The sequence below is a fragment of the Globicephala melas genome, chromosome 1 (genome assembly GCF_963455315.2).
Source record: "Globicephala melas chromosome 1, mGloMel1.2, whole genome shotgun sequence".
NCBI classification, from domain to species: domain Eukaryota; kingdom Metazoa; phylum Chordata; class Mammalia; order Artiodactyla; family Delphinidae; genus Globicephala; species Globicephala melas.
Genome location: NC_083314.1, coordinates 50,829,234 through 50,853,245, shown reverse-complemented (window position 1 = coordinate 50,853,245; position 24,012 = coordinate 50,829,234). Strand labels below are relative to the sequence as shown.

At 34.6% G+C, this 24,012-nt stretch overlaps 1 protein-coding gene across 2 annotated transcripts in view; it reads left to right on the top strand.

Annotated features, from left to right (window-relative positions):
* RALGPS2 (Ral GEF with PH domain and SH3 binding motif 2) overlaps positions 1–23,038 on the top strand; it is a 163,194-nt gene extending 140,156 nt beyond the window's left edge. Inside the window, exons 15-20 of one of the 2 annotated variants that reach the window (XM_030875354.2) lie at positions 2,214–2,291; positions 3,892–3,997; positions 4,558–4,650; positions 11,901–12,006; positions 14,578–14,669; positions 17,353–23,038. In XM_030875354.2, the coding sequence (XP_030731214.1) occupies positions 2,214–2,291; positions 3,892–3,997; positions 4,558–4,650; positions 11,901–12,006; positions 14,578–14,669; positions 17,353–17,382 (505 nt within the window). In that variant the 3' untranslated portion in view covers positions 17,383–23,038. The remainder of the gene's footprint in view (positions 1–2,213; positions 2,292–3,891; positions 3,998–4,557; positions 4,651–11,900; positions 12,007–14,577; positions 14,670–17,352) is intronic. The other variant, XM_030875358.2, reaches the window with a different exon arrangement.
* The last annotated feature ends 974 nt before the right edge of the window (positions 23,039–24,012 follow it).

Below are 24,012 nucleotides of genomic sequence, written 5' to 3'. Positions count from 1 at the left end.
TGCACAAAGCACACAGATTTGTACTGAAATAATGTAAGTCATGTTCTGTTTTCTTTTCCTTGATGCTTTAAGCTGTAAGATCTGTCATCTGCTTGTGGCAAATACGCCATATTGATCTTCCAAAATAAGATTTTTCTAAAAACGTAGTCAAACAGTGTAAATAATTGTTATTTAAAAAATATCCATTAGAATTTTACTGTCTTTGACCATTTCCATTCTGCCATTGTCATATTAAGATACTTGAATCATGAGCAAAATAATTGCTCCCTTTTGTATATAAACTAAGCAATCTAAGTTTCTAAGCAACAAGATTAGATTGAATTTTGAATGTCATGTTAAAATTGATGAAGTTGAATATATTCAGTTACCTAACTCCCTGTCAGTCACTTTTTAATAGAAAACAATTATACTAACTATATATTTGAAATTGAACTATACATACTTGAATTGGTAAATTTCATGATGTAACTGGAAAATTAGATCCTTGTTCTTGAAACTTAATAAAGATTTCTCACCATTATGTGATTAAGATTTTACTTGCAAATCTAATATTTCAAACTACTTTTGAACCTTTCTACTCTAATTGTCAGTGTTCCTAAGTTTTGTTCTCTTTGTTTTGGGGGATTTTTAACAATTTGTTTTTACATATTATTTCTCTTTCAACTCTTTCAATCTCTTTATTTGGGTTTGCCTGAAACAGGAAAAACACAAGAGTTGCCTCTGGCTCGCTGTCTGTACAAATTGTCTTATTAGTTCTTTCCCTCTAGTAAGAACATAATATCATCAGATGTTGATTTCAGAGTGTACTGTATTTAAGTAAGAAACATTGATGAACAGAATTGTTCCTCAAATCGCATGAGTTATGAGCGAGTAACCAGAATGGTGTTGTGTTAAATAATCTGTTCTTATCCCAGCAGGTTACTTATGAAGATGGTATTTAACAGTATTAACCTTCACATCTCAAAACAGTATTTTTCTTTTGACAGAAGTTTTGCTTTGCAGATATTTGCAGCCAAAAGCATGTACTGTGCTTGTGCCAAGTTTAAATCAGTGGCTCTTGGGACATTTTGAGAGCAAATTAATGCTGCCCAGCAAGACTCAGACATGAAATATTAAAAAGTGAATAAAGAACTAGGATTTAAAATGCTACCTGTGGATAGTGAACTTCGAAAATAGACATCAAATATGTTGCCCCTTAAGTTGCTAAAATAATACTTTCTGTTTTAAATATCATTTATCAACAGTGCTACTTTTGGCTTTTCCTAGGCAAAGAAGTAACAGTGTTTCTACGTGTGTGTGTGTGTGTGTGTGTGTGTGTGTGTGTGTGTGTGTATTTCCTTTGTTAAGTATCACATGCCATTTTGGATGAATATTAACTCATACCATTTTTATCATTTATTGGCTTTATCATGTATTCATTTTAATTGATGTGGAAATAGAAGACTGCCTTATTTATTACTCAGTTCATCTCTTTTGGTAGTTTTCTTGGATTTTATATAAAAGAAAGGAAAATAAGGTGTTTAAGCCACATTACTTTTTTTTTTTTTTTTTTTTTTGCGGTATGCGGGCCTCTCACTGTTGTGGCCTCTCCCGTTGCGGAGCACAGGCTCCGGACGCGCAGGCTCAACGGCCATGGCTCACAGGCCTAGCCGCTCCGCGGCATGTGGGATCCTCCCGGACCGGGGCACGAACCCGTGTCCCCTGCATCAGCAGGTGGACTCTCAACCACTGTGCCACCAGGGAAGCCCTAAGCCACATTACTTTTAAGTTTATAGGTCACATTGCTTTTAGCTGTCTTTATAGGGGCATACAATAAAAATTTATTGTTATATAAATCCAGGTATCATATTTAAAGTGGAATCCAAGAACTGGAATATGAACAAAAGGATATTTTAAGTATTTTTCAGGCTTTGATAGTGTTTGGTTATAAATACCTCTTTAATTATTTTAGCAGATTTGTGAAAGTGAATGTATATAAATATATGGTTCGAACTAATAAACACCTTTAAGTATTTATAGTCAATAGTAGAAGAAACAATAATTTGAAATTTATGCTGTATGCTTTAAAAAAAGAAAGAGGAGCAATCACATACTATCCTTTTGTAGGATTTAGAAAGCTGTATTACACAAAGAAATTATTATGCTGTTCTAGGTTATTGATGATGATTGTGTGAGTAAAAGTAATATATACAATTTATAATGGAATCCAACAGGAACAGATTATACCATTCTCTCGGCCCGGTGACAAGAGTGGCACGAAATGGCTATCGAAGCCACGTGAAGGCCAGCAGGTACAATTCCCCTGCATTCAGGGGTCACAGAACTCCCCTCTGGTGTTGGTGATTGGCTTACATGGGTGTGGTCTCATATTATTTCTGTTCTTTCTCAACTAATTGGTTTAAAAACTAAACAAAATGCCCATGAAAACTTTCTTTCCAAGATTTAATCTAGAGATAAATTTGAACTATTCTTTCTGATCCCAGAGCTAATTGCTAGAACTTGCATCTTTATGTCAACATTTTTAAATAATTCCAAATCTGTCGCTTTTTAACTGCACAGGTCTTTCTAATGTTGCTGATTATTGGATAAGCAGTACAAAAATCCACTTGTTATTCAAGGCTGCAATCGAAGAATTTACTACATTCAATTTATCTTTTTTAAGAATTTTTCAGGTTAACTTCAGGTCCTGAATTTAGACAAGTCTTTTTTATTAAATAATATTTCTGTGTTTAAACTCATGTTCATTCAGTTGTTTATCTTGTTAAACCTGGTCTCTTTCTGTACTACATTAGCTGCAGAAGAAAATAAGTATGGTAGATTGATTGGGGGCTAGAGGTTAACAGTAATGGATAATCCACCAATTCTCATAATACAACAAAATACCAGACTTTAAAGTTAATTTTATGTCAATTTAATGGTGTCTAATCTCCTTGAATATATACCTCCTTGAATATAAATAGTTCCAGCATGAAATTTCTAGTGGTTTCTAAGTTTTTAAGTCACTTTGAAGACACCTAAATAATAAAAAAAGGATAAACTTGCAAACTTCAGGTTTCTTCACTGTTGTAGCAATTCTGCAGCTCATGTCAAATGACCGGAGGAATGACAGATTTTTTTTTTTTAATCAGTGTGTTATGTTTTAATTGACTTATATAGGAATTGTTCTTATTTTAACTGTTGGACCTTAAATGAGTCGGGAAGAGAGATTTAGATGTTTGATTATTATTTTGTGACGGTTTTCTTAAGATACAAGAAAAAGAAATCTTGAGTTTGGAGTTATTCCTTTCTTGGAGAGCTGTTAAGCTATAATCACTTAGATGCATTGCTGACATTAAAATGTCATCAAATTTTATTGCAGAAAGTTGGTTTTTTAAATATGTTGTTAATCGCCTTCATTACTTCTTTCACCTATTTTAGAATTAAGCATGGGTTTTCTTTTGCTTTTTTCCTTTTGATTCTGCTATTTTTATTTTGAGTTTTATATGCATAAATACTTTTAACAAATAGAATCCTCATCTTTCCCACTAGGACTTAAGTTTCTACTGGGGAAAAAAAGGTTTCAGCAGTGCTGCAGTGTGGCATGTTAAGAAGAAAAGTCTTAAATCCCTAATTTAATCTTTACTAGGGTGAATCTCTGTATTCTTTCTAAATTATACTTGTTCAGATATGCAATAAAATGTGTTTTTTAACCATCTGCTGACTTCAGTAACTTCCTGTTAATTTTGTGACAGCTTACAAATTTCAGATCAGTAAGCCTTTATAATTGTCAGTGTCTTCTTATTCTGAATAAAGTAACAGTTTTAAAATTAAGAATAATTACATTTTATTTAAGTACCTACTTGATAATCACTAAAGCGCTTATATGTTCTTTTCTTCATTTCATTATTATAGTTCTGCAGAATCAGAAGATTTGGCAGTACATTTATATCCAGGAGCTGTTACTATTCAAGGTGTTCTCAGGAGAAAAACTTTGTTAAAAGAAGGCAAAAAGCCTACAGTAAGAATTTAATATATTTTAATACACGTTCTAAAATTAAGCAAATGAATAGGACCCTAAAAAATATGAAGACAGTTGAAATAAAATATATTTCAGATATATAATACACTTGAAATAATTTAAGATACACCTTTGCCTCACAATGTTATTTAATTTAAAGTGTTATTATACCTGCCATATAGATTTTGGTTAAATCATACATTTTGGGTGTTTAAATCAAGATGCTCCTGTACTTCTCTTTGCTCCCTAATATAGTTCTTAGAGAACCTTGAAAATATATCCCGTTAAGAAGTATTTTAAGTAGTAATTTTAGAAGAAATAGAAAACAGAGTGACAGCCCCAAAAAATAGAATTCAGCCAATTTTGTTTGGTCAGTCCTAAGTAGAATGTATTGAGTGGACGTGATAAGAATATTTGAGATAAAGATTTCAGAAGTGATGAAACTCGAAGCTAAGGTGGTGGAAGTGAAGTGGAGCTAAAGATCTTTGGCACTGAGAAAGCAGAGTGACTGAGAAGCCAGTAGCATTTGCGTAGTATATTCATGTGTCTGTCCTCTCCAGGTAGCATCTTGGACGAAATATTGGGCAGCTTTGTGTGGGACACAACTTTTCTACTATGCTGCCAAATCTCTAAAGGCTACAGAAAGAAAACATGTAAGTATTCCTGTTCCAAGTTGTTAGCATACTTTCACAGCCTCTTCATGGTTGTAAAGAAAGTAGGTCTAATGCGATGCAAGGGTTTCGGTTTTTTCCCACATTCTAACCCAGAAGTTCTTACACTTTCCTTGTTGGAATATTATAATGGAATTATTTTTGTTTAGTAAGACCATTCCAAGGAAGGTCTTGGAACAACTTCCATATTTTGTAGTTTCGTTTTTGAATGCTATTTTTCCATTGCAAATGTCAAAACTGCACACTACAAGTATCTATCTTCACTTCCAAGCCCTCTCAAACCTGGGTTTTTTGGGTCAGAAAATGGTTGAAAACTATCGCCTTGGAGTCTCGTTTCCTAATTTGTAAAATATGAAAGATTCGGACCAGCATCTCTGGTTCTTTCCACCTCAGTCTCTGTTTGAGTGATTTTCCCAGCAGTGAAGAGGAATAATAGTTACTAAGGTTACTGTGATCACCTTCTTGTGTTTAAAAGAAGCTTTGAAATGCTCTTTTCTCCAGATGTAGAATCTTCCTATAAATCTTTTTTTTTGCATGCTGTTTTTTCTATGCCAGTGATACAGTATTTGAAAATGGAAAACTAAGTTTCCATTTTCCATGTTGCGTTAACACAGTCCCCTGGAGAGGAATTTTATTTCTAAATTGTGTATTTTGGGGGTGGGGGGGGAATTAAGTGGTTTACCATACTGAGGAAAGGTAAGCCACTGAAAAAAAAAAATTAAGTTCTTTTACTACTTATACGTTACCCAGTGATACTGCATAATTCAGAGAAGACCTTCTTTTTTTTTGGAGGCGGTAGGGGGGCGGCGGGGGAGGGCATTTATCACTTCATGTTTTTTTATTCTAACAATGGCTCTTAAAAACTATAATACACACACATTACTTGTATACATTTTAATATCAGGTATTACTTCACCAAACACTTTGACTAAATTTACTGGGATTCAGTGTTTTTTTGTTTTTTTGTTGTTTTGTTTTGTTCCTTTTAGTAAGAATAATCCCTAGTTTGAAGTTTGGTTGGATGAGGCCAGTTACAAGTTCAACTTCAGACATTATCATTAGAGAAGCTTTTCTTTATTCTCACAGTTTTACCCCTTTAATCACACCAGGGGTAGAGGAGAATACGTTTTTGGTTTAAATGAATGTGGGAAGTGCCATATGATAGCATCACCTACCTTTCCTTATCAGCGGTACCCATACCTTGTCACTGTCCTGAATTTCATGTTAATCATTGTCTTGCTTTTCTTTAGAGTTTACCACATATGTTTCCTTAAACAGTACATTGTGTCATTCTTTAATTGTACCTGAATGGAATCATACAAATTCCTGAGCACTGACTTTTTTGCTCACTCTTATGTTAGAATTATCTAGATATAGTCCTCACATTGAGGTGAAGGACTGTTTTTTGTATTCTAGTCAAATTGACTATAATGCCCACATACCTGACAAAGCTACAGTTTAGTTTCACTAGAACGTTTTACAGAGTAATTGCCTCTGGTTAGTACTGCTGTACTCAAAGGAGGGGGGAAAAAAAAGGGTGATATAGCTAAATTAAATTGTCATCTTCAGATATAGTTAACTGTTCACTTAGCCACTTCCAGAGACTTGGCTGGATTTCACTTATTATAAAGAAGTTGACTATGATAAAGAAGTAAAATGTATAAGGTAAATTTTTTTTTGCTTTTTCCTAACTTTAATTAGAAAGAAGCCAAATTAGAGAATTGATTAAATAACTGAATTTGTCCTCTAATACATATGTTAAATATCTTTTTGTGTTTGGCATTGGTACTTATACATAGAGAATAATAATATGCTAGTTTGGGCTTTTAATTATATGAAGTGATAAATAATGCGTATGAAATGTTTAGAAATTAGAGCATAGTGGGCTGTGAAGGGAGCCCAACTGAGTGCCGAGGAAATGGACTGTATTCCTCATCTTTTCTAATTTAAACTGTTAAGATTAAAGAAAATTATAAGAACAAAATAGAGTATAGAGACAAGTCCATGTTTATATTTAGTATCAATTTTAGGATAGAAAAGATAGGGCACAGAACTAGAAGCAATGAAGGAAAAAAAAATTTAATCATTTTCAAACAGTTAAAATACAAATTGGAAGAAAATATTAGCTATACATAAGCAATAGATAAGAGATTAAAATCTTTTATATAAACACAGCACCATCTATGTAGTGTTCTTGCCAAAAATTTAACCTGAATTTAATCATGAAGAAACAATTAAATCCACATTGTGGAACATTCCTATAAGACAACTGGCTTGGATTCTTAAGACCAAAATTTGGCAGATGGAATAGGGTAGGGGGACAGAAGGACTGTTCTAGATTAAGAGAAACTAAAGAGTCTTGACAGCTAAATGCAACGTATGTACCTTGGTTTAATCTTGGACGAAGTCTTTTTAAGCTATAAAGCTCATAATTAGGACAATCAAAGAAATTGTAATATGGACTTTATATGATTGTGACTGTTAAATTTCTTGAATATGTTACATTGTGGTTATATAGTAATATATTCTTAGGAGATACATGTTGAAATATTGAGTCCAATGTTATGTGTGCAGCTTACATTTAAATGTTCAAAGAGATCAAGCAAATGAAAAATGTAGATATATGGGTAATCATTGTAGCATTGTTTCAACTTCTCTGTAGTTTGAACCTTTTCAAAATTAAAAGCTGGAGGAGGAAAAAGTGTCACTAATGAAAGTATACCTGTTCATATGTATATAAATAAATGCGGGAGGAGGAAATCTGGAAGCCTACACCTCTATGTTTTATTGCTCTCTAAAGTATGAATGTTTTTGCCTGTGAGGAGCAGAGCAGACTTGGGAAGAGAGAATAACTGGGAAGAAAGGAGGGGGACTATGGTTTTATTATGTCTATATTTTTGAATGTTTTAAGGTGAAAACATTCACTGTAAAATTATTTTTAATTGAAGTGTATTCATTTAAAAAAATTTTTTGCAGATATGTTTGAGCCTATCTCTGCATAGTAATGAGTGAATAAATACTGTTTGATAAGTTAAAATTTAAAAACCAAGGCTACACCTGAAAAAGAAATCTGTAACCTATATAAAGACCTTCCACAACTCAGTAAGAATAAAACAACAGTAGAAAAATGGAATAGGGAGATAAAGAAGGTGAAATATAAATGGTTAATAAACATGAAAAGGTGATGAACCTCACTAGGTATCAAAAACACAGATTAAAGAAGATGCCCATTTTTTTGGCCATTAGGCAGAAATTTTAATGATTGATAATATAACACTAGCCAGGATGTAGGGAAACATAGACAGTTGGTGGAAATTGAAATTGGTATTGTTTTTGTGGTGGACAATTCTAGTCAGTATATAACTTAATAACCAGCGATTCTTTATCTGAAAGTCTGTCCTATGGAAATCCTTGAACAAGTGCACAGATATCTATAGAAGAATATTCCTGGAATATTTATAGTATCAGAAATCTGCAAACACTGAAAATACTTATTATTAAGGAAATACTGATAGGTAAAAACCACAAGTCAGAGTAAGTATACCCCCATTTGTATATAAAAACCAACAGCAACAGAAAAGTCAGTCTTTGGTGTAATGCATAGAGAAAGGTCCAGATGGCTACACCCCAAAGGATGATGAATTCTGGGGAGTGGGATGAGATTCAGCTGGTGGTTGAGGGCATTTGTACTCTATGTAAAGGGGCTTATACTGTTTGAATTACTTTTTTTTTAATTGAAAAAAGAAGCAATTGATGCAGATGTTTTGGGGGCTAGGAAAAGAATATTAGAAAATCATGCTATCTGCTTTGACATAAATTATTAGCTGTGAAATCAGCTGTTCTGTAGTATTGCCAATTTGATTCTCCATAGTATTAAAACTTCCTAATCCCTTTGGCTTTCATTTTTGTAGTACCCATGTTGTTACAAATAATGTGATGTGTTCCTTCTTTTCCCCATTTCTTTAAAATGTGAAACATATACATGCAAAGATATATAGTATACATGTACATTTTAAAGAATAATAAATAAAATGAACACCTCTATAACTCCACGCAGCATAAGAAGACAGAGCATTACCAGAACCGTCCAAGACTTCCCAGATAGCATCCTCTTCCTTCCTTATCAGCCACACCCACAGCCTATCACTGTCCTAAATTTCATGTTCATCACTGCCTTGTTTTTGTTCAGGATTTTACTATATATGTTTCCTTAACACATTATCTCATTTTTGAACTGTACCTGAATGGATTCACATATATAATTTTAAGCAGTCCATTTGTTGCTTAATATATTGTTGATGAGATTCATCACTGTTGATGCATATAGCTGTCCTTTATTCCTTTTCACACTTGAATAGTCTTCCACGTTATGAATCTGCCATAATTTATTCATCATTCTACTGATGGATATTTGGATGCTTTCCAGGTTATTGCTGTATCTAACAAAGCTACTATGAATATTTTTGTGCATATGTTCTCTAGATTATATACCAAGGAAGGTAAACGTTCAACTTTACAAGAAAATGCCAAATTGATTTACGTACTCACCAACAGCATAATGAGGTTTTTCATTGTTCCACACCCTCACCATACTTGTTGTCAGGCTTTTTAATTTTGGCTAACCTAGTAAATATGAAATGGTACCTTGTGATTTTAATGTACACACCCCAGATTATTAATGAGTTTGAAGTTTTTTTCATGTTGTTGGTCATTCATGTTTCTTCTCTAAAATGCCTGGATAAATCTTTTGCTTATTGGATAGCGTGTTTTCTTACTAATTGGTAAAGGTTCCTTATATACTCTGGATACTAATCTATTAGCAGTTATGTGTTACTAATATCTTCTTCCAATTTGTTTGATTTGTTTTTTTTTTACTCTCTTTGTGATGTTTTTAGTGAATAGTTCTTAATTTTAAAGTAATAAAATTTATCCTTTCCTTTATGCATAACAGTTTCTGAGTCATGTTTTTAAAGTAAAATACTTCTCTAACCGGAGGTCATCAAGATATTCTCCTATAATTTCTACTAATAGATTTAAAGTTTTGCAATTTGCTTTAAAATCCTTGATCCACCTGGAGTCAGAGGGGTGTGTGTGTGAAATGTGTTATGAAATAGGCATTCATTTTGATTTTTCTGCACGGATGAGAAATTTTCCTGGCACCATCTATTGAACAGTCCATTCTTCCTTCACTGATCTGCAGAGCCCACTCTTATCGTTTGAGTTTGCATCTGTGTGCACAGATTGCTTTCTAGACTTCCATCGCCCTGTCAGTCTGTCCTTGTCCCAGTAGCTCATGGTCTCAGTTACTGTAGATTTATAAGTCTTGTGTAGCAAGGCAAGTCCAGCCTAATTCTTCAGGAGTGTCTTGGCTATTTCTGATCCTTTGCTCTTATATGTAAGTTTTAGAATCAGCTTCTCAAGTTCCACATAAAACCCTACTGGAATTTTTATTGAAATGACACTGAATCTGTAGACCAATTTAGGGAGAATTGGCATCTTTACAACATTGAACCTTTTTCTTCATCTCATGGTTTTTCTCTGTTGATTTAGGTCTTCTTGAAAGTCTTAACTGTTACACTTTCCTGTATGTCTTTTGTTACATATATTACTAGGTACCTTTCCTATAAGTGACTTTTATAATTCTAGTGTATAAAATTGCAGTTGACTTTTTTTTTTTTTTTTTTGCGGTACGCGGGCCTCTCACTGTTGCGGCCTCTCCCGCTGCGGAGCACAGGCTCTGGACGCACAGGCTCAGCGGCCATGGCTCACGGGCCCAGCCGCTCTGCGGCATGTGGGATCTTCCCGTACCGGGGCACGAACCCGTGTCCCCTGCATCGGCAGGCAGACTCTCAACCACTGCACCACCAGGGAAGCCCGCAGTTGACTTTTATATTGATCTTTTCCAAGCATCCTTGCTGATCTTTCTTATTAACTTGGTGGATTTTCTGTGTAGATAATATCATGTGTGAGTAATGGCAGTTTTATTTCTTCCTCACCCTTATACCTTTTATTTCTTTCCTGTTATCTTAGTGTGCTGACTAGGTCTTCCAATTCAGTGTTGGATGGAAGTAGCAATGGTGGGCATCCTTGTCTTAAAACTGATTTTGAAGTGTTTTTAGCATTTTACCCTTGAGCATGCGTTGCAGGGTTTTGGCTTGGGTTTTGTTTTGTTTTGTTTTTTTCTTTCCTGCTTTGTTTTGTTCGGGTTTTGTGGGGGGTTTGTTGTTGTTTGTTTGGTAGGTACTCCTTATTGAATTAGGAAATTCTGTTCCATTCCAAGTCACACAGATATGCATTATATTTTAGCAAATGGTTTTATTTTACATCAACTGAGTTGATCATACTTTTTTCTTTTAATGTTAATATGGTGATTTATTTTAACAATTTATCTAAAGTTGAACTAAGCTTGCTTTCATGAAATAAACCGAACTTAGTTGCAGTCATTGATTTCTAACATTAAATCACCCTCATATTCCTGGGATAAATCCAGTTTGCCCATCATGTACCAGCTTTTTTATACACTGCTAGATTCAGTTTGCCAAAATTTTATTTAACATTTTTTCATTTATGTTCATGAGTAGGATTAACTTAAATTTCTTGCTTTTATAACAGTCCTTTTTTTTCCATTACTAAAGTGTAACTTTATAAAAAAAAAGAATAACTAGACAAGCATGCTAAGAATACCTTCTTTTTGAGAAATACAGGCAAGAATATATTATTAAGAATTGTGATGGCGGTGCTGATTCATTAAATCATCAGGTTATCAGGTTTAAGATAACACCCCTATTACATTGGTACACCTTAAACTTATACAATGTTATATGTCAGTTATATTCAGTAAAGGGTGTGTGTGTGGAGATAACACCTCTATTAAAATGAAAGTGTGTTTCCTATAACGAAGGGGTGAGGTGTAGCACAGTAACAAAAAAAAAAAAAACAATAGAGAAAAATTTACCAGATCTACTAACAGATCATGGTCTTTGGGAGTGGACGCTAGGACAGTTAACTTTTGATGAAGAGTTGAAGCTGGGAAAGATCTGGAAAGTATAAGAGACTATCTGAAGAGGGCATGCCTACATGGAATTTAGTAGTAAGAGACCGGGAGCAGACCTGACCAGCATGAAATCTCGTCTCTCTCTAGGAGAAACTGAAAATATGCTCTCTAACAGTTAATTTTTACATATAATAAGCCATAAATTTTGTTTCCATTAATTATTTTTTTTATCTCTCAGTTCAAATCAACATCAAATAAGAACGTGTCTGTAGTAGGATGGATGGTGATGATGGCTGATGACCCGGAACATCCAGATCTCTTCTTGCTGACTGACTCTGAGAAAGGTGAATCATTAAAATAACTAGGGCTTAAGATATTGCATGTACACAACTTTCGATAAGCCAAAATTTATCAATAGTTTAACTGGAATGCACGACTAGGGGCATTGTTTGTGTAGTTCACTCTCTTGGGAAATATTTGTGTCACATAATGTAATGTATACTAATGATAGCAATATTTTTAGATATCAATATCTATTAATTGCTTATTTAATAAGCTTATTAAATAAGCTTATTTTCTTTGCTACATGGGCATAAGCTTGAAATTAAAAACCCAAATAATCCCTAGAGAGCTAATAACCAGAAAAGGAAGGAGGGAATTTGAGAATCTATAGACCACTGTTAACTTTAAAATCTCAGATTTACAATATGCAGTACCCCTTCATTTATATTCTGAGATCATTTGTTATTCTTAAGCTCTGAATGTGGCAGAAGTTTTCCTTTAAATGATTTTTATTCCATTACTTTTAATTAAATTGGTAATTTGACTCAAACCACTTTCCAAATAAGTATAATTTTAATTATAATACTTAGCTTACAATGTATAGAGACATTTATGAGTGAAAGTGTTGGCTATTGACCCTAGGAGTTTTAAAAACTTTAAAACTTTAAAAGTGGATGAGAGAGGTTGGAGGGTGGGCTGTGTAGTAGAATCAGATCATACCTTCTCACCCTGCCTGTGCCAGTTGTGGAAACCTCAGTGGTCATCAGAACAGATCCTAATGTGGTTGCAGCTCTTCCTTCGTAAAATCTGCCAGCTGTTGATAAGCACCACAAAGGAAGCCAGAAAGAAAATTCTTTCATATCTGCCCAGAATCTTCCACTTCAGCAGCTCACTACTACTAAAATGAAGTTATATTACCTTTTACTGACTGTAAAATTATACTCTGACTTCTGTTTATTTAGAATGCATATCCACAGATATTCTGCTTTTAGGATATTGTGGTACTTTAAGTAAAAATTTAAGAAAATATGCAGAAAAAGTGCAGAAAAAAATAATAGCAAAATGTTATGTTTTTAGATGAAATAGGTTGACTTACAGAGTAAGGAGCTCCTACTCAACATTCTGAATTAAAAGCCCCAGCCTCCACCCTGCCAATCCCAAAGGCCTTCATTATTTATAAAAGATCATTTTCATGGGGTTCAGTTAACAAATTATTTGTCTTCCATCAGTTCCTTAGTGTGTTTGACAGAACCGTTTCAGAGTACAAGGTTTTTATGAAGTCTGTACTGATGGTCTTTTTCAGGGAGGAGAGAGTAGGTAAATGGCAGCTGTGGCCAGCTGATCAGATACGTCTGCTATTTAGGTTGATCTAATGTTTGCATCTGTGTTTAACAAGCAAAACAGTGTTATTTTAGTAATTAAACATTTGGTGAAGAAAGCTGTTGCCTCTGAAAGTGAAAAAAAGTCTTTGAGAAAATCTCAAAGAAGAGCTGTATAACGCCTGCATATAGATGAGGCTCTTGAGCCATTGAATTCAGTTATAAAGGAAAGAGTAGCACTCAGTAAGAATTGGGAGATAAAAAGAACTCAGGTCAGTGAAAAAGGGGAATTAAGCTCAACTTAGGGCACCTGTACTACATAAGTCCTTTCTTCTTTTCTCAGTTTATTACCTTAATACATATAAACATATAAAATATCCTTATTATGTGTCAGTTTTGAATTAGAGTCAACATAAGGTCTAAATACCTACAACACACATGAAACAAATGAATTTCTAATTTTCTAAAAGAGAAAAAGTTGCCTTCTCAGATTTTTCACATAAGCCCTCACTAGACCTAGAAATTTCTCTAATAATTTTGACAAATGTTAACTAAAAACTAAAAGCATAGGTTATATTGATGTTAGCTGATTAATCCTTAATCACATTAAATAGCTAATATTTAAGTGTTAAACATGTTAAAGCATTCTGGCCTATAAAAATTCAGTATTAGCATCTACTAATATTTAGATCATCTAAATAGTGCTGAGAAGTGATATCCTGCACTCTCATCCACTCATACAAATCTAGAGAAGCCAAACAATTATTATTATTTTTTTTTTTGGCTGCGTTGGGTCTTCGCTGCATGCGGTCTTTCTCTAGTTGCGGTGAGCGGGGGCTACTCTTCGTTGCGGTGCGCAGGCTTCTCATTGCGGAGGCTTCTCTTGCTGCGGAGCACAGGCTCTAGGCACACGGGCTTCAGTAGTCGTGGCTCGTGGGCTCTAGAGTGCAGGCTCAGTAGTTGCGGCACATGGGCTTAGTTGCTCCGCGGCATGTGGGATCTTCCCAGACCAGGGATCGAACCCGTGTCTCCTGCATTGGCAGGTGGATTCTTAACCACTGCGCCACCAGGGAAGCCCCAAACAATTATTTTATTTAAATATACTTTAAAGAGCATTTAAGGAGGCAAAATACTTCTTTTCCAATTCATAAACAGCAAAACAGTGACTTTCTGCATAAATGATAGCACGTGAATGTAGCACAGAGAACTCTTCGTTTTATATGTATTGGAAAATCAGGTGTTAGAGAAATAGAATTCTTAAATGGAGAACTGTCATCAATTTTTATTGTTTCCCTTTGTTTTTAATAATTTTAGGAAATTCATACAAATTTCAAGCTGGCAGTAGGATGAATGCAATGCTGTGGTTTAAGCACTTGAGTGCAGCCTGCCAAAGTAACAAACAACAGGTAAGCATCTCTCTTAACCCTCAAAATAGTCCATAAATTGCGAATATATTTAAAAGAGTTCCAAAGAGAAGTAAGTGGACTCATTTTTGGAGTGAAGTAGGGAAACTGTTCATATTCTATTTCTTGTTGACCACAGTCAGCAAGACATGAAGTCCACATTTTAGAGAGGAGATGGGTAATAAACAAGCGAACAAATAACAAAATTTCAAGTAGTAAAAACCGTATGAACAAAATAGAATTACATGATACGGAGTGATGGGAGTAGAGACAGACTTTAAATAAATAAGAGTGAACAGCAAAGATCTCCCTAAGGAGATGACAGTGACATGAATGACAGGAAGGAAGGGCCATGTGAAGATAAGGGGGAACAAAGTTCTGGTGGAGGGAAGAGTAAGTGCACAAAGACCCTGAAGATGGAACAAGCTTCAGGTGTTCAAAACAGGGAACTGTAGCCCTTGTTGGGAGAATGTAGTGGGAGGCAAGGAGACTCTAGAGAGGTAAAAATATGATGGCACCTTAACAAAAATCATTCTGATTTGTCTTTACTTGTTCTATTGACAATTTTATGCGGGTTCCTGTGCTTGCAGTGAAACCCAAAACTATGTGGACTTTTTGTTTGTTTTTATTTTTACTGAAACAAAGATGGTCTAACTCAAAGGCTTTCAGCTACAAAGGGGAATGAATCCATAGTGGTGTTTTCCCCAAACCCGGTTGCAGATTTAAAGTTGAACCATGAATTGGTAGGGCAGACATAAATAAACATAGACTTTTTTAGGCCAGTTTTCAGTTGAATATATTTGAAAATTTTATTGTCTTAAGGTACTGAAATACAGAAGTATATGGTAAGTGTTATCAATAGCTAATTTTGAATAATATAATACATTATACAAGTTTATAAAGGTTATAAACGTATTTTCCACTGTGTGCTATCAGGACCCAAGTTATTATCCCTTTTTTGATAAAGGAAGAAACTAAGGCTCGGAAATCCTAAATGACCTACACAGGGTCAAACAAGTAAAAAATCGTGGACCTGAGATGACACAAACTCTGTCTTCATCCTATAGATTCATTCTTCTTAAATATTGTTGGAATGGGCCTTGTTCTCTTACAATTTTTATTTCAAAAATATATGAAAGACTAATAGCAATATTTGGTACCATTCTTAACAATGTCCCTTAAGGACATGAAATACCATAGAGCAAAAATTACTTTCTTGCCCCTGTCAAGTTAGTGTCTGGGACAGAATGAAGGAAACAAACCTTCTTTTGCCTAAACCAAGTTTTTCAGGATTCAGCTCCATGCCGTACATTTTCTTTAAATGTAGCTTAAAGTACTGTATCATTTCTTTTCAATCTCAAGTTTCAAGATTAATCTAGACAGGGTATGCGTACCAGCATAGAGGTTCAATTTCTTTTTATTATATTAGTGGACTTTGCTACTGAATAAGCCAACCAGATGTGTATAAATGGGTTTTTTTTAATTTGTTTGTTCCTATACTTGGAAGAATCAGAGAAGTAGCAAATTTATAAATAGAAGCTGTGAAATTTGAAAACTTTTAGTAGAAGACTCTAACTCAGGTACAACACCTTAAACCATAGTCAGGCAACTTAGGAGGAAATGAAAGTGTTACTTTATTAAAATATTGGTTTTCTTAGAACCAGACCCTGAGAATTTATACTTTAATTTAAGCACTCTTGGATTTGTACTGTTGTATTTATAGTTCAGTTATGATTATATTGTCAAATAATTTTTCATTCAGAAGCTGACACACATAAGAGATTAATCTTTTTTTTTTTTTTAGTATCCCAGGTTTTCAGAAAAAGGTTGCTAAAGTGTGGGAACTGTTAAGCTCTTTTAAAGGACAGAGTAATGACCACTGATGCATGAATTTCTCTACCAGCACAACTTTGGAAAACTGGTAGTAAAAGTTAAGAGCATTTTTTTTTAGCATGGTGAAGCCCTCTTTAGTCCTTGACTAGAGGGTTCATTAATTTTTAAAAACAAAATATATTCATATTTCTAAGAATTATTGTTGAATTTCAGACTTAAAAGAAATCAAATTAAATTTGATCCAGTCTATAAGCAGCAAACTGTTATATAACCTATAGATTTTTCAGAGTCACAAAGTTTCAGGTAAGAGTTTATCTAGCAATGAGTTTTATTCTTTTATACTCATTTTCATGATGATTTCACAAAGAAATTCTTAGTAATGTTTGTTATAAAATTATCTGTGCTGCATTTTAAAATTTGCATGTAGGAATTCATTGTAATACATATAATGAAAAAATAAATGATGACAGGCATTTTGTGTGGAATCTCATACACTACTACGGCCATACTTACTCTTTCCTCATTCATTTATTCACTCAGCAAACATCTCCTGAGCTCTCCTGTGTTAGACAAGAAAGATACTGTCTCTGCCCTTTTTCCCACCCGGATTTCAATTTATTGGAAAAAGTATTAACTCATCTCAGTGACTTCCTCTCAAAAATGTTCTAGTGTATTTTATTCATTATTCATAAACAATTACAGTACCTTCTATCAAATTCCTTTTTTAAAAAGATATTTAGGTCAGAAAGATTTTAATATTTGGGCTTACTTAGAATGACAAGGAAATATAAGAAATAGTACTTTGAAAAACACCTTTTAAATACTGTCAGTTTGTAATGCTTATATTTTTTAGGTTCCTACAAACTTGATGACTTTTGAGTAAAAGCCTGATAAAAAACAAGGTGAACTGTTATCTTAAGTGAAAGCAAGGACCTGATGAAAGAGCGCCAGCTATAAACCAATCCTGTGCCAGGAAGAGCCCAGAGGTTCCATCTCAGCCTCTGGAGTTCTGAACCAAAAAAGCACTAATTTCAGGGAATGAAGTGAGATATTCCCAGAGAACAAATTGGAGTTGCAAAACAAACTGCCATGGACCATGCTTCTTATCTCTGAACTGACCTGTGGAAACCACTGCCTTAAAAGAATGAAAGGAAAACCAACATGAAACACCAAATAGTGTGTGTGAATCTTCTGGCGGTGCTGTGCTTGGAATAGATCGTAGCTAATTTGCATTTCTTTTAACTTTGTACTAATTTTGGAGGGGAGAATCGCCTTTTTTTAGATACACTTTAAAAAGAAAAACATATTTCTTATGGGTTACATTAGGAGCTGGGTTTAAAGTGAGGTTTAAAGCTACTCCAGCTTAGTAGGGTTCTACCAGCAGCCTAGCGGAAAGGTTTGCTTGAGCTTCCATTAGTCTGCAGCCTCACTCGCTTTTTCACAACAAGAGTGTAGGAATTAGAAATGTTAATAACGTGAGTTGTTGGAGTTTGTTTGGGATTTGGGGGGGGGGGTTGTTTTGGATGAGGGGAGATTTTTAAAAACACTAAACTTCTGAAATTTAGTACTGTTTGGGGTACATTATTTCCTGCAGGAGGTATAAAGGCTGAGTGTTCATATGCCAGACACTTTTTTCAAGTGGGCTCCAGAAAACATGGTTGTTTTTAGCTGGGTTTAAAGCTTGGCCTTCTATATGAGTTCATTGTTGGACCACAGATCTGCTTAGTAGAGAACTGTAATCCCTACCTAAACTTTTCTAAGAAGATTTTACAATAACTACATTTTTCAAGTGAATTGGATTACCCCTTCTATCACTCACAGGTGATTTTTATCATCAAGGGTGATGTATTGATATTTTATCAGGATAGTTTCCTTTACAGTGTTTCATGTGCACAATGCCAGTTATTTTTTTTGTTATTCATTTTCATTATTTTTGATCAATATGAGATTCAGGATCACATTTGTTTAAAAGAGAGTCGACGTATGTACGTATGCATGTATGTATTTTATTATAAGGCATACAAAATAATTTTCAAAGGGAAAAAGGTGAAAGACTGAGATGCTGGGAATTTTAAGTATCAAAACTTTCCTTCCTACTTAAGCTTCCTTTATTACAAACATTTTTCTCAAAACTTACTATAGGTCCTTACAATGAAACCATATTTTGTCAGTAGTTGATCAAGCAGTTTTGTGAGAGCTCTTTAATGCAATAATGCATTTAACTTTTGAAATAAATGTTAAGTTACAAAAAATGTTTGCAGGTGAAATGCCTTAGAGTTTTAACAAAAAACTGGCACTTGAAAAAAGGCTGTGTGTTGGATGTTACAAACTCATGAGGCATCATGGATTTTGGCTGTGGCCCAGAGTAAGAAGTGCTTTTTGACTGGTAACTTCTGATAGACTTCTATTACTTTGGGCCTCACATAAAATTTTTCAGATTGTATTCTTGGAGAATTTTATGCTTTTTTTTAATCATAAGTATTTCATCCTTGAATCCATGAAACTTAAATAGAAAATATTGCTTATTAGAATAATTAGCTAAAAAATCTCTCCATTGGAAAGTAGAAGAGCTTTCCCTGAGTGCTTAGTTTTTAAATTTAGTGTTCTGTTTGGAAAGGATATTAAGAGTTCAAATATCTTTCTCATATAGCACAGTTAGTAATACCATTACTTCTGGTTTTGTGAAAAGTGACATGAGCTGGAAGAGGGCAAAATGTGGCCTATGCTAGTGATTTTATCTCCCAGCATAGCCCACACTGGGCGCTGAGAAGAGGCCCTCTGCATAACCAGCATAGCAGTATTACTCTGTAGACCTTGCACATCTGACTTCTGTTTTAATTTTCTTGTTTATTTCTCTTCAGAAATAAGTGTTTTTAACAGTGTATGTGCTTTTTAAAAAACACTGTGGATGAAAACCCTGTGGATTTTTTATTATGTTTTCTGTTTGTCATGAATAAGCTAAAGTAGATAAGTTTCTGTGGAGAGATGCACCTGGAAGTCAGAGCCTGACAGCCCACAGTTTTGCCAAAGAGAGAGCTCCACTGGAAGATGTGTTTGATATTTTCAGCGCTGAACATGAGGCTGCTTGTGCAGCGTGAGAACAGTGTTCAGGTTTGGTGACTAAGTCCATGTATAGATTTGTGGCCTCTGACTGACTGAAACTGAACCGTGCAGCGGACGTCACCATTATTTTTGTCTTCAAATTTGTCCATTCAAAAGATTGCTCATTGCTTTTTAAGGTGAATTTAGCATTTGAAGCAAAGATCAGTGAAGGAAGTGAATTAAAATAGTGTAGGTGAATTTTTTATCTGTAATTCACCAAATGAGACCTAATAATAATTCAAGGAAAAATAAATGTTACCAAAATATATTAAATATTTAGGCAGTGTATTAGTGGGAAGGTGAAATTTTTCTCCTCTTGTAAGGCCTACCCTTAATAAATTTGTAAAGTAGCGACTCAAAAGCTTGAAATTTCCACCAATATTAAGCTCATTTGTTTCTCTCCAAGTCAAGAAGACCTCATTGGAAATTCCATTATAATTTAAGCTACTTTTTGGTAAACATAATGATTGGTATATTATCCAGCCTGGTGTAATAGTATAATACCACCCAAAATACAGTTTGAGGCACATCTTATTTAACTGTTTGTTTGAACATGGAAGCTTATTTTTCATGCAGAAGTAACATAACAGTTTTTAAAATACAACTATAAAAATAACTGCTGACCTCGAAGAGCACTGTTTTTGGTCTCATGCTCCCTCTTTGTTTGAGTTCTGCTTATTTTTTTCAGAGGCTTTATTTTTACCGTACCTCCAAACTGTAAGAATTAAAAGAACCAATCAAACACACCTTCCTATTACATTTTCTTCACTGTGTAGATATTATTTGCGTAAACATTGCAAAAAGGGATCCAAGCAATTTGAGTTTGAGTATTTTTTACTCCCCAGGCATGTACTTCAATGACAAATGTTTTCCTGTGTGGAAAATGCCATATGACTATTGCACTACTTTCTGTATGGACTGTCTTGGTATTGTGTCTTTTTGTATGTCAAGAACTAGGGTGTTTGTAGCTGCAAAGTTTCTGTAAGTGGCTTTATTCCTCTTCTAGAAGATTTATAAAGGAGCCCAAGGTGCACTGTTATAGAAGGAAAAAATGTTTACGGTCTCTAGTGTATACACCTTATGTATTAGTTGAAACCAGGGCCCTCCAAGAGCAGCCCGGCCTATTGCTCTCTTAGGATTACTAGAATTTACCTGGCCAAATGATTTGAGCGGAAGTCTTTTTTCTTTTTTCTTTTTTAAGGTTAAATCTGTAAGTTAAATATGCCTTTACTACTGAAGACAACACTATAGGACATCATATTAATTAGAAATCGACAATAATAGTAGATTTAATCCATTAACTTTTTAGAAGAATGTATCCACTATTGATTTCCTTCCTGTTTTTTTGAGGCACATTCCTTTACAACGAGTTTTTAAACCACCATATTATCTTCTTCTGCAAACAAGGGGTACCAGTGTTGCTTAACAGAAGATAATCATCAATTTTAAAAAATTCTCTGCTTCAAAGGCTTTTGAAATAATTGGATCCCTTTTTGAAAATGAAGATGAATTTTTACTGTGTCCCCGTGGAACAGTAGTACAGCTGTTGCATGAATAGGTGATACAAAGCAAGTGGTGAGGTTTGTCTGACTTCTTCAGTGATCTTTTAGGGTTTGCTTTTATTTTTTCTCTCTCTCTCTCTCTCTTCTTTTATATTTCTTTCAAACATAGTAAATTTATAATTTTACAGCCAGAGTAGTATTCTGGTTTTTTCTAACAAACATTGTTATTTAATCACATTGGTGATAATTATTTTCTGTGTGAAGTCAACCTTTTCAAAATGATTTAAGTATTTCTGGTTTTGCTTCCTTAAAAATGGCTTGTGTCTAAAGTAATTACTTTTCTCTTGTTAGAGGATTCCAATGAAAGACATCTGTGCATGCAAACTTTTAAGCTTTTGGAAAGCAATTTCATTACACTGGTATCTCAAGTATGTAGTGTGGGGAAGATTTGGTCAGTGCCTTATCAATTTGAAGACCAACTTTAGGGCATCGAGTATGACAATAATCACTTGCCCTGTTACTCCTCTTATTTCAGGAGTGTGTGCTATCCCTCTCTCCACCAGCTTACTCTTTCTCACAGCAGGTCTAAGAAAATGTGTGCAGATCACTCTAGATAATTGTTGCATTCCACCTTGGCTTTGAGTCTTTTCAGACAAGCTCCGTCCCTGCTCCTCTCCTTCCAGGGTAGAAGATTAAAATTAAACCCACCAAATCAGCCTTTAGATGAGCACTCCTGAGAACAACTTTGAAGAGCATCCATCCAGCTGAGTTTATTTTTATTTTGTGTTGTTGAAATTGTTGTTTTGAACATAGATTTAATTATGTCCTTTCAGAAAATCCTTAAAAGAATACAGTACAGCCAGAAAGATCTGTTTGGGTTTTGTTAAAGCTACTGAAATCCCGAAATGAGAGTCCCTTTTCCCAGAAGTGAGATTTAGTTCAGTACATTCTTATATTTAAATAAGACTCAGACCAAACAAGCAGTCACTTAACCTACCAGTTATTGTTTACTTGAAAATACTATGTCAGGAAAGTGAAAACAGCTCCAAAATATAAATTAAAGAGAAGTTAAGAGAGTAAGCCAATTCTCAGTAAAAGCAAAGCCTGGAAACATTTTGCTTCTCCGAGATTATTGCAAGATCTGGAGCTACTCTTGTTCAACTGAGTCAAGATGCTATTTTCACATTTTTTAAAGGGCTAGTATGTTCTAGAATAGGCAAGTAAATTTAGTGTTTAAAGCCAAATGAAGGGTTAACTCGTCCTTAGGGGTTGTTAGTAGAAATTAAAGTTTGATTCTAGTCATTTGGACTGCAAAGTGGTGATGGGATTAAAGGAATACATAATTAGAATGTTTTGGGATTGAACTTTTTTTCAAAATAGACAAGTAGAAAATTTCGTACTTAGCTGTGCTTTAGATATGAGGTAACAAATATTAATTTTCCCATGAAGATACCACTTATTAGAACTATTAACAGATATAGTCCAGTAATTATTGACTTACTAGGTCTGACAGAGTAGCTGATAATAAGTCACCAGACACTCAAAAGAGTTTCTATACCTTGATTATTGACAAATCCATTGTTTTACAGCCGACTGAAGTATGTTATGTGTGGGGAGGGGGTGGGGAACTCGTTCACAGTGTAATCTAAAGGAGATAAAAGCATCTGTGGGGATGAATATCCAATGATGATAATATACAGGAAAACACAAGCCATTTTTATTCTCCTTCATCCCGGTTAACTTGAGGTACAAAGATGAAGTACTCATTTGCACTATGACCTCCTGGAGTGACGTGCAGCTTGGTTCCTCTCTCACTTTTTGTTTCTGTTTAATATGCAAATGTGAGTGTGAGATCTTCAGTGTGTTTGCATAATCTAACTTAAAATGAATTTAAGTACAGTTTTCTGAAATATTTCTATTGGAATAAATTACTTAAAAATATAGATTGTGTGGGGATAGTTTGTTTCCATATTTACATTTTTATCATTAACTTTTAAATAAATGCTCTAAGTTGATTTTTTTCCTCTTTCTAAAATAGTTGACAAGGATTTTGTTGGTATGGGGAAGCTTCTATCTGGGTAAACTTCAGTTGCTCTTCTTTATCCCAGAACAAGGATGTGCCCTGGCATGCTGACAGATGGGGCCTTGGGGAAAAGAGGTCAAGGGTATAATATTTCCAACTGTATCTCCCCACTCCAAGTATGTGATATAATATGACCAGTCCCCATAGAGGCCCTCTTTGCTAGTACTGTATTTCATAGATTCCAAAAAATGACACTTTCACTTCTCACCATTTCTGAAAATAGAATCCGTCTTCCAGCCTAGGGAGCCTTAAATTGGAAGAAGTACAGAAATACATGTGTTGAGTCTCCTATAAGTCATCGGCTGGGGTGTTTGCTCTGCTCTAAGAATTCCACATGAGCTTGCCTCTTAAGAAGCTTGCGAAACCTCCAGACAGGACTGAATGCCCAGTGTTTGGGTAAACCATAACCCAATTTTCAACTGTTTTCTCACCTTTCTGATGCCTTTGAAATTTTTCCCTGTCCCTGCACTAGAACCAAAAGAGAGTGACAACTCTCTGATGGGGTCAGCCTGTCTTTACCTCACACAGCACCCCGTTCTCCATGTATGCATGCTAAGTTTCTGGGTTCCCTTTTCTGTTTCATTAGTTGTTTGTCCCTGAGCCAGTACCATATTGTCTTCATTACTGTATTAGCTGTGTAAGTCTTGATATCTGGTGAGATAATTGCATTGTTCTTCAAATTTGCCTTAGCTCTTCTTGACTCTTTCATCCTCTCTATGAATTTTAGAATCAGTGTGTCAAGTTCAGTGAAAATACTGTTGGTATTTTTATTGGAAGTGCTTTCAATTTATAGATTAATTTGAGAGTTAACAGTTTGAAAGATTTA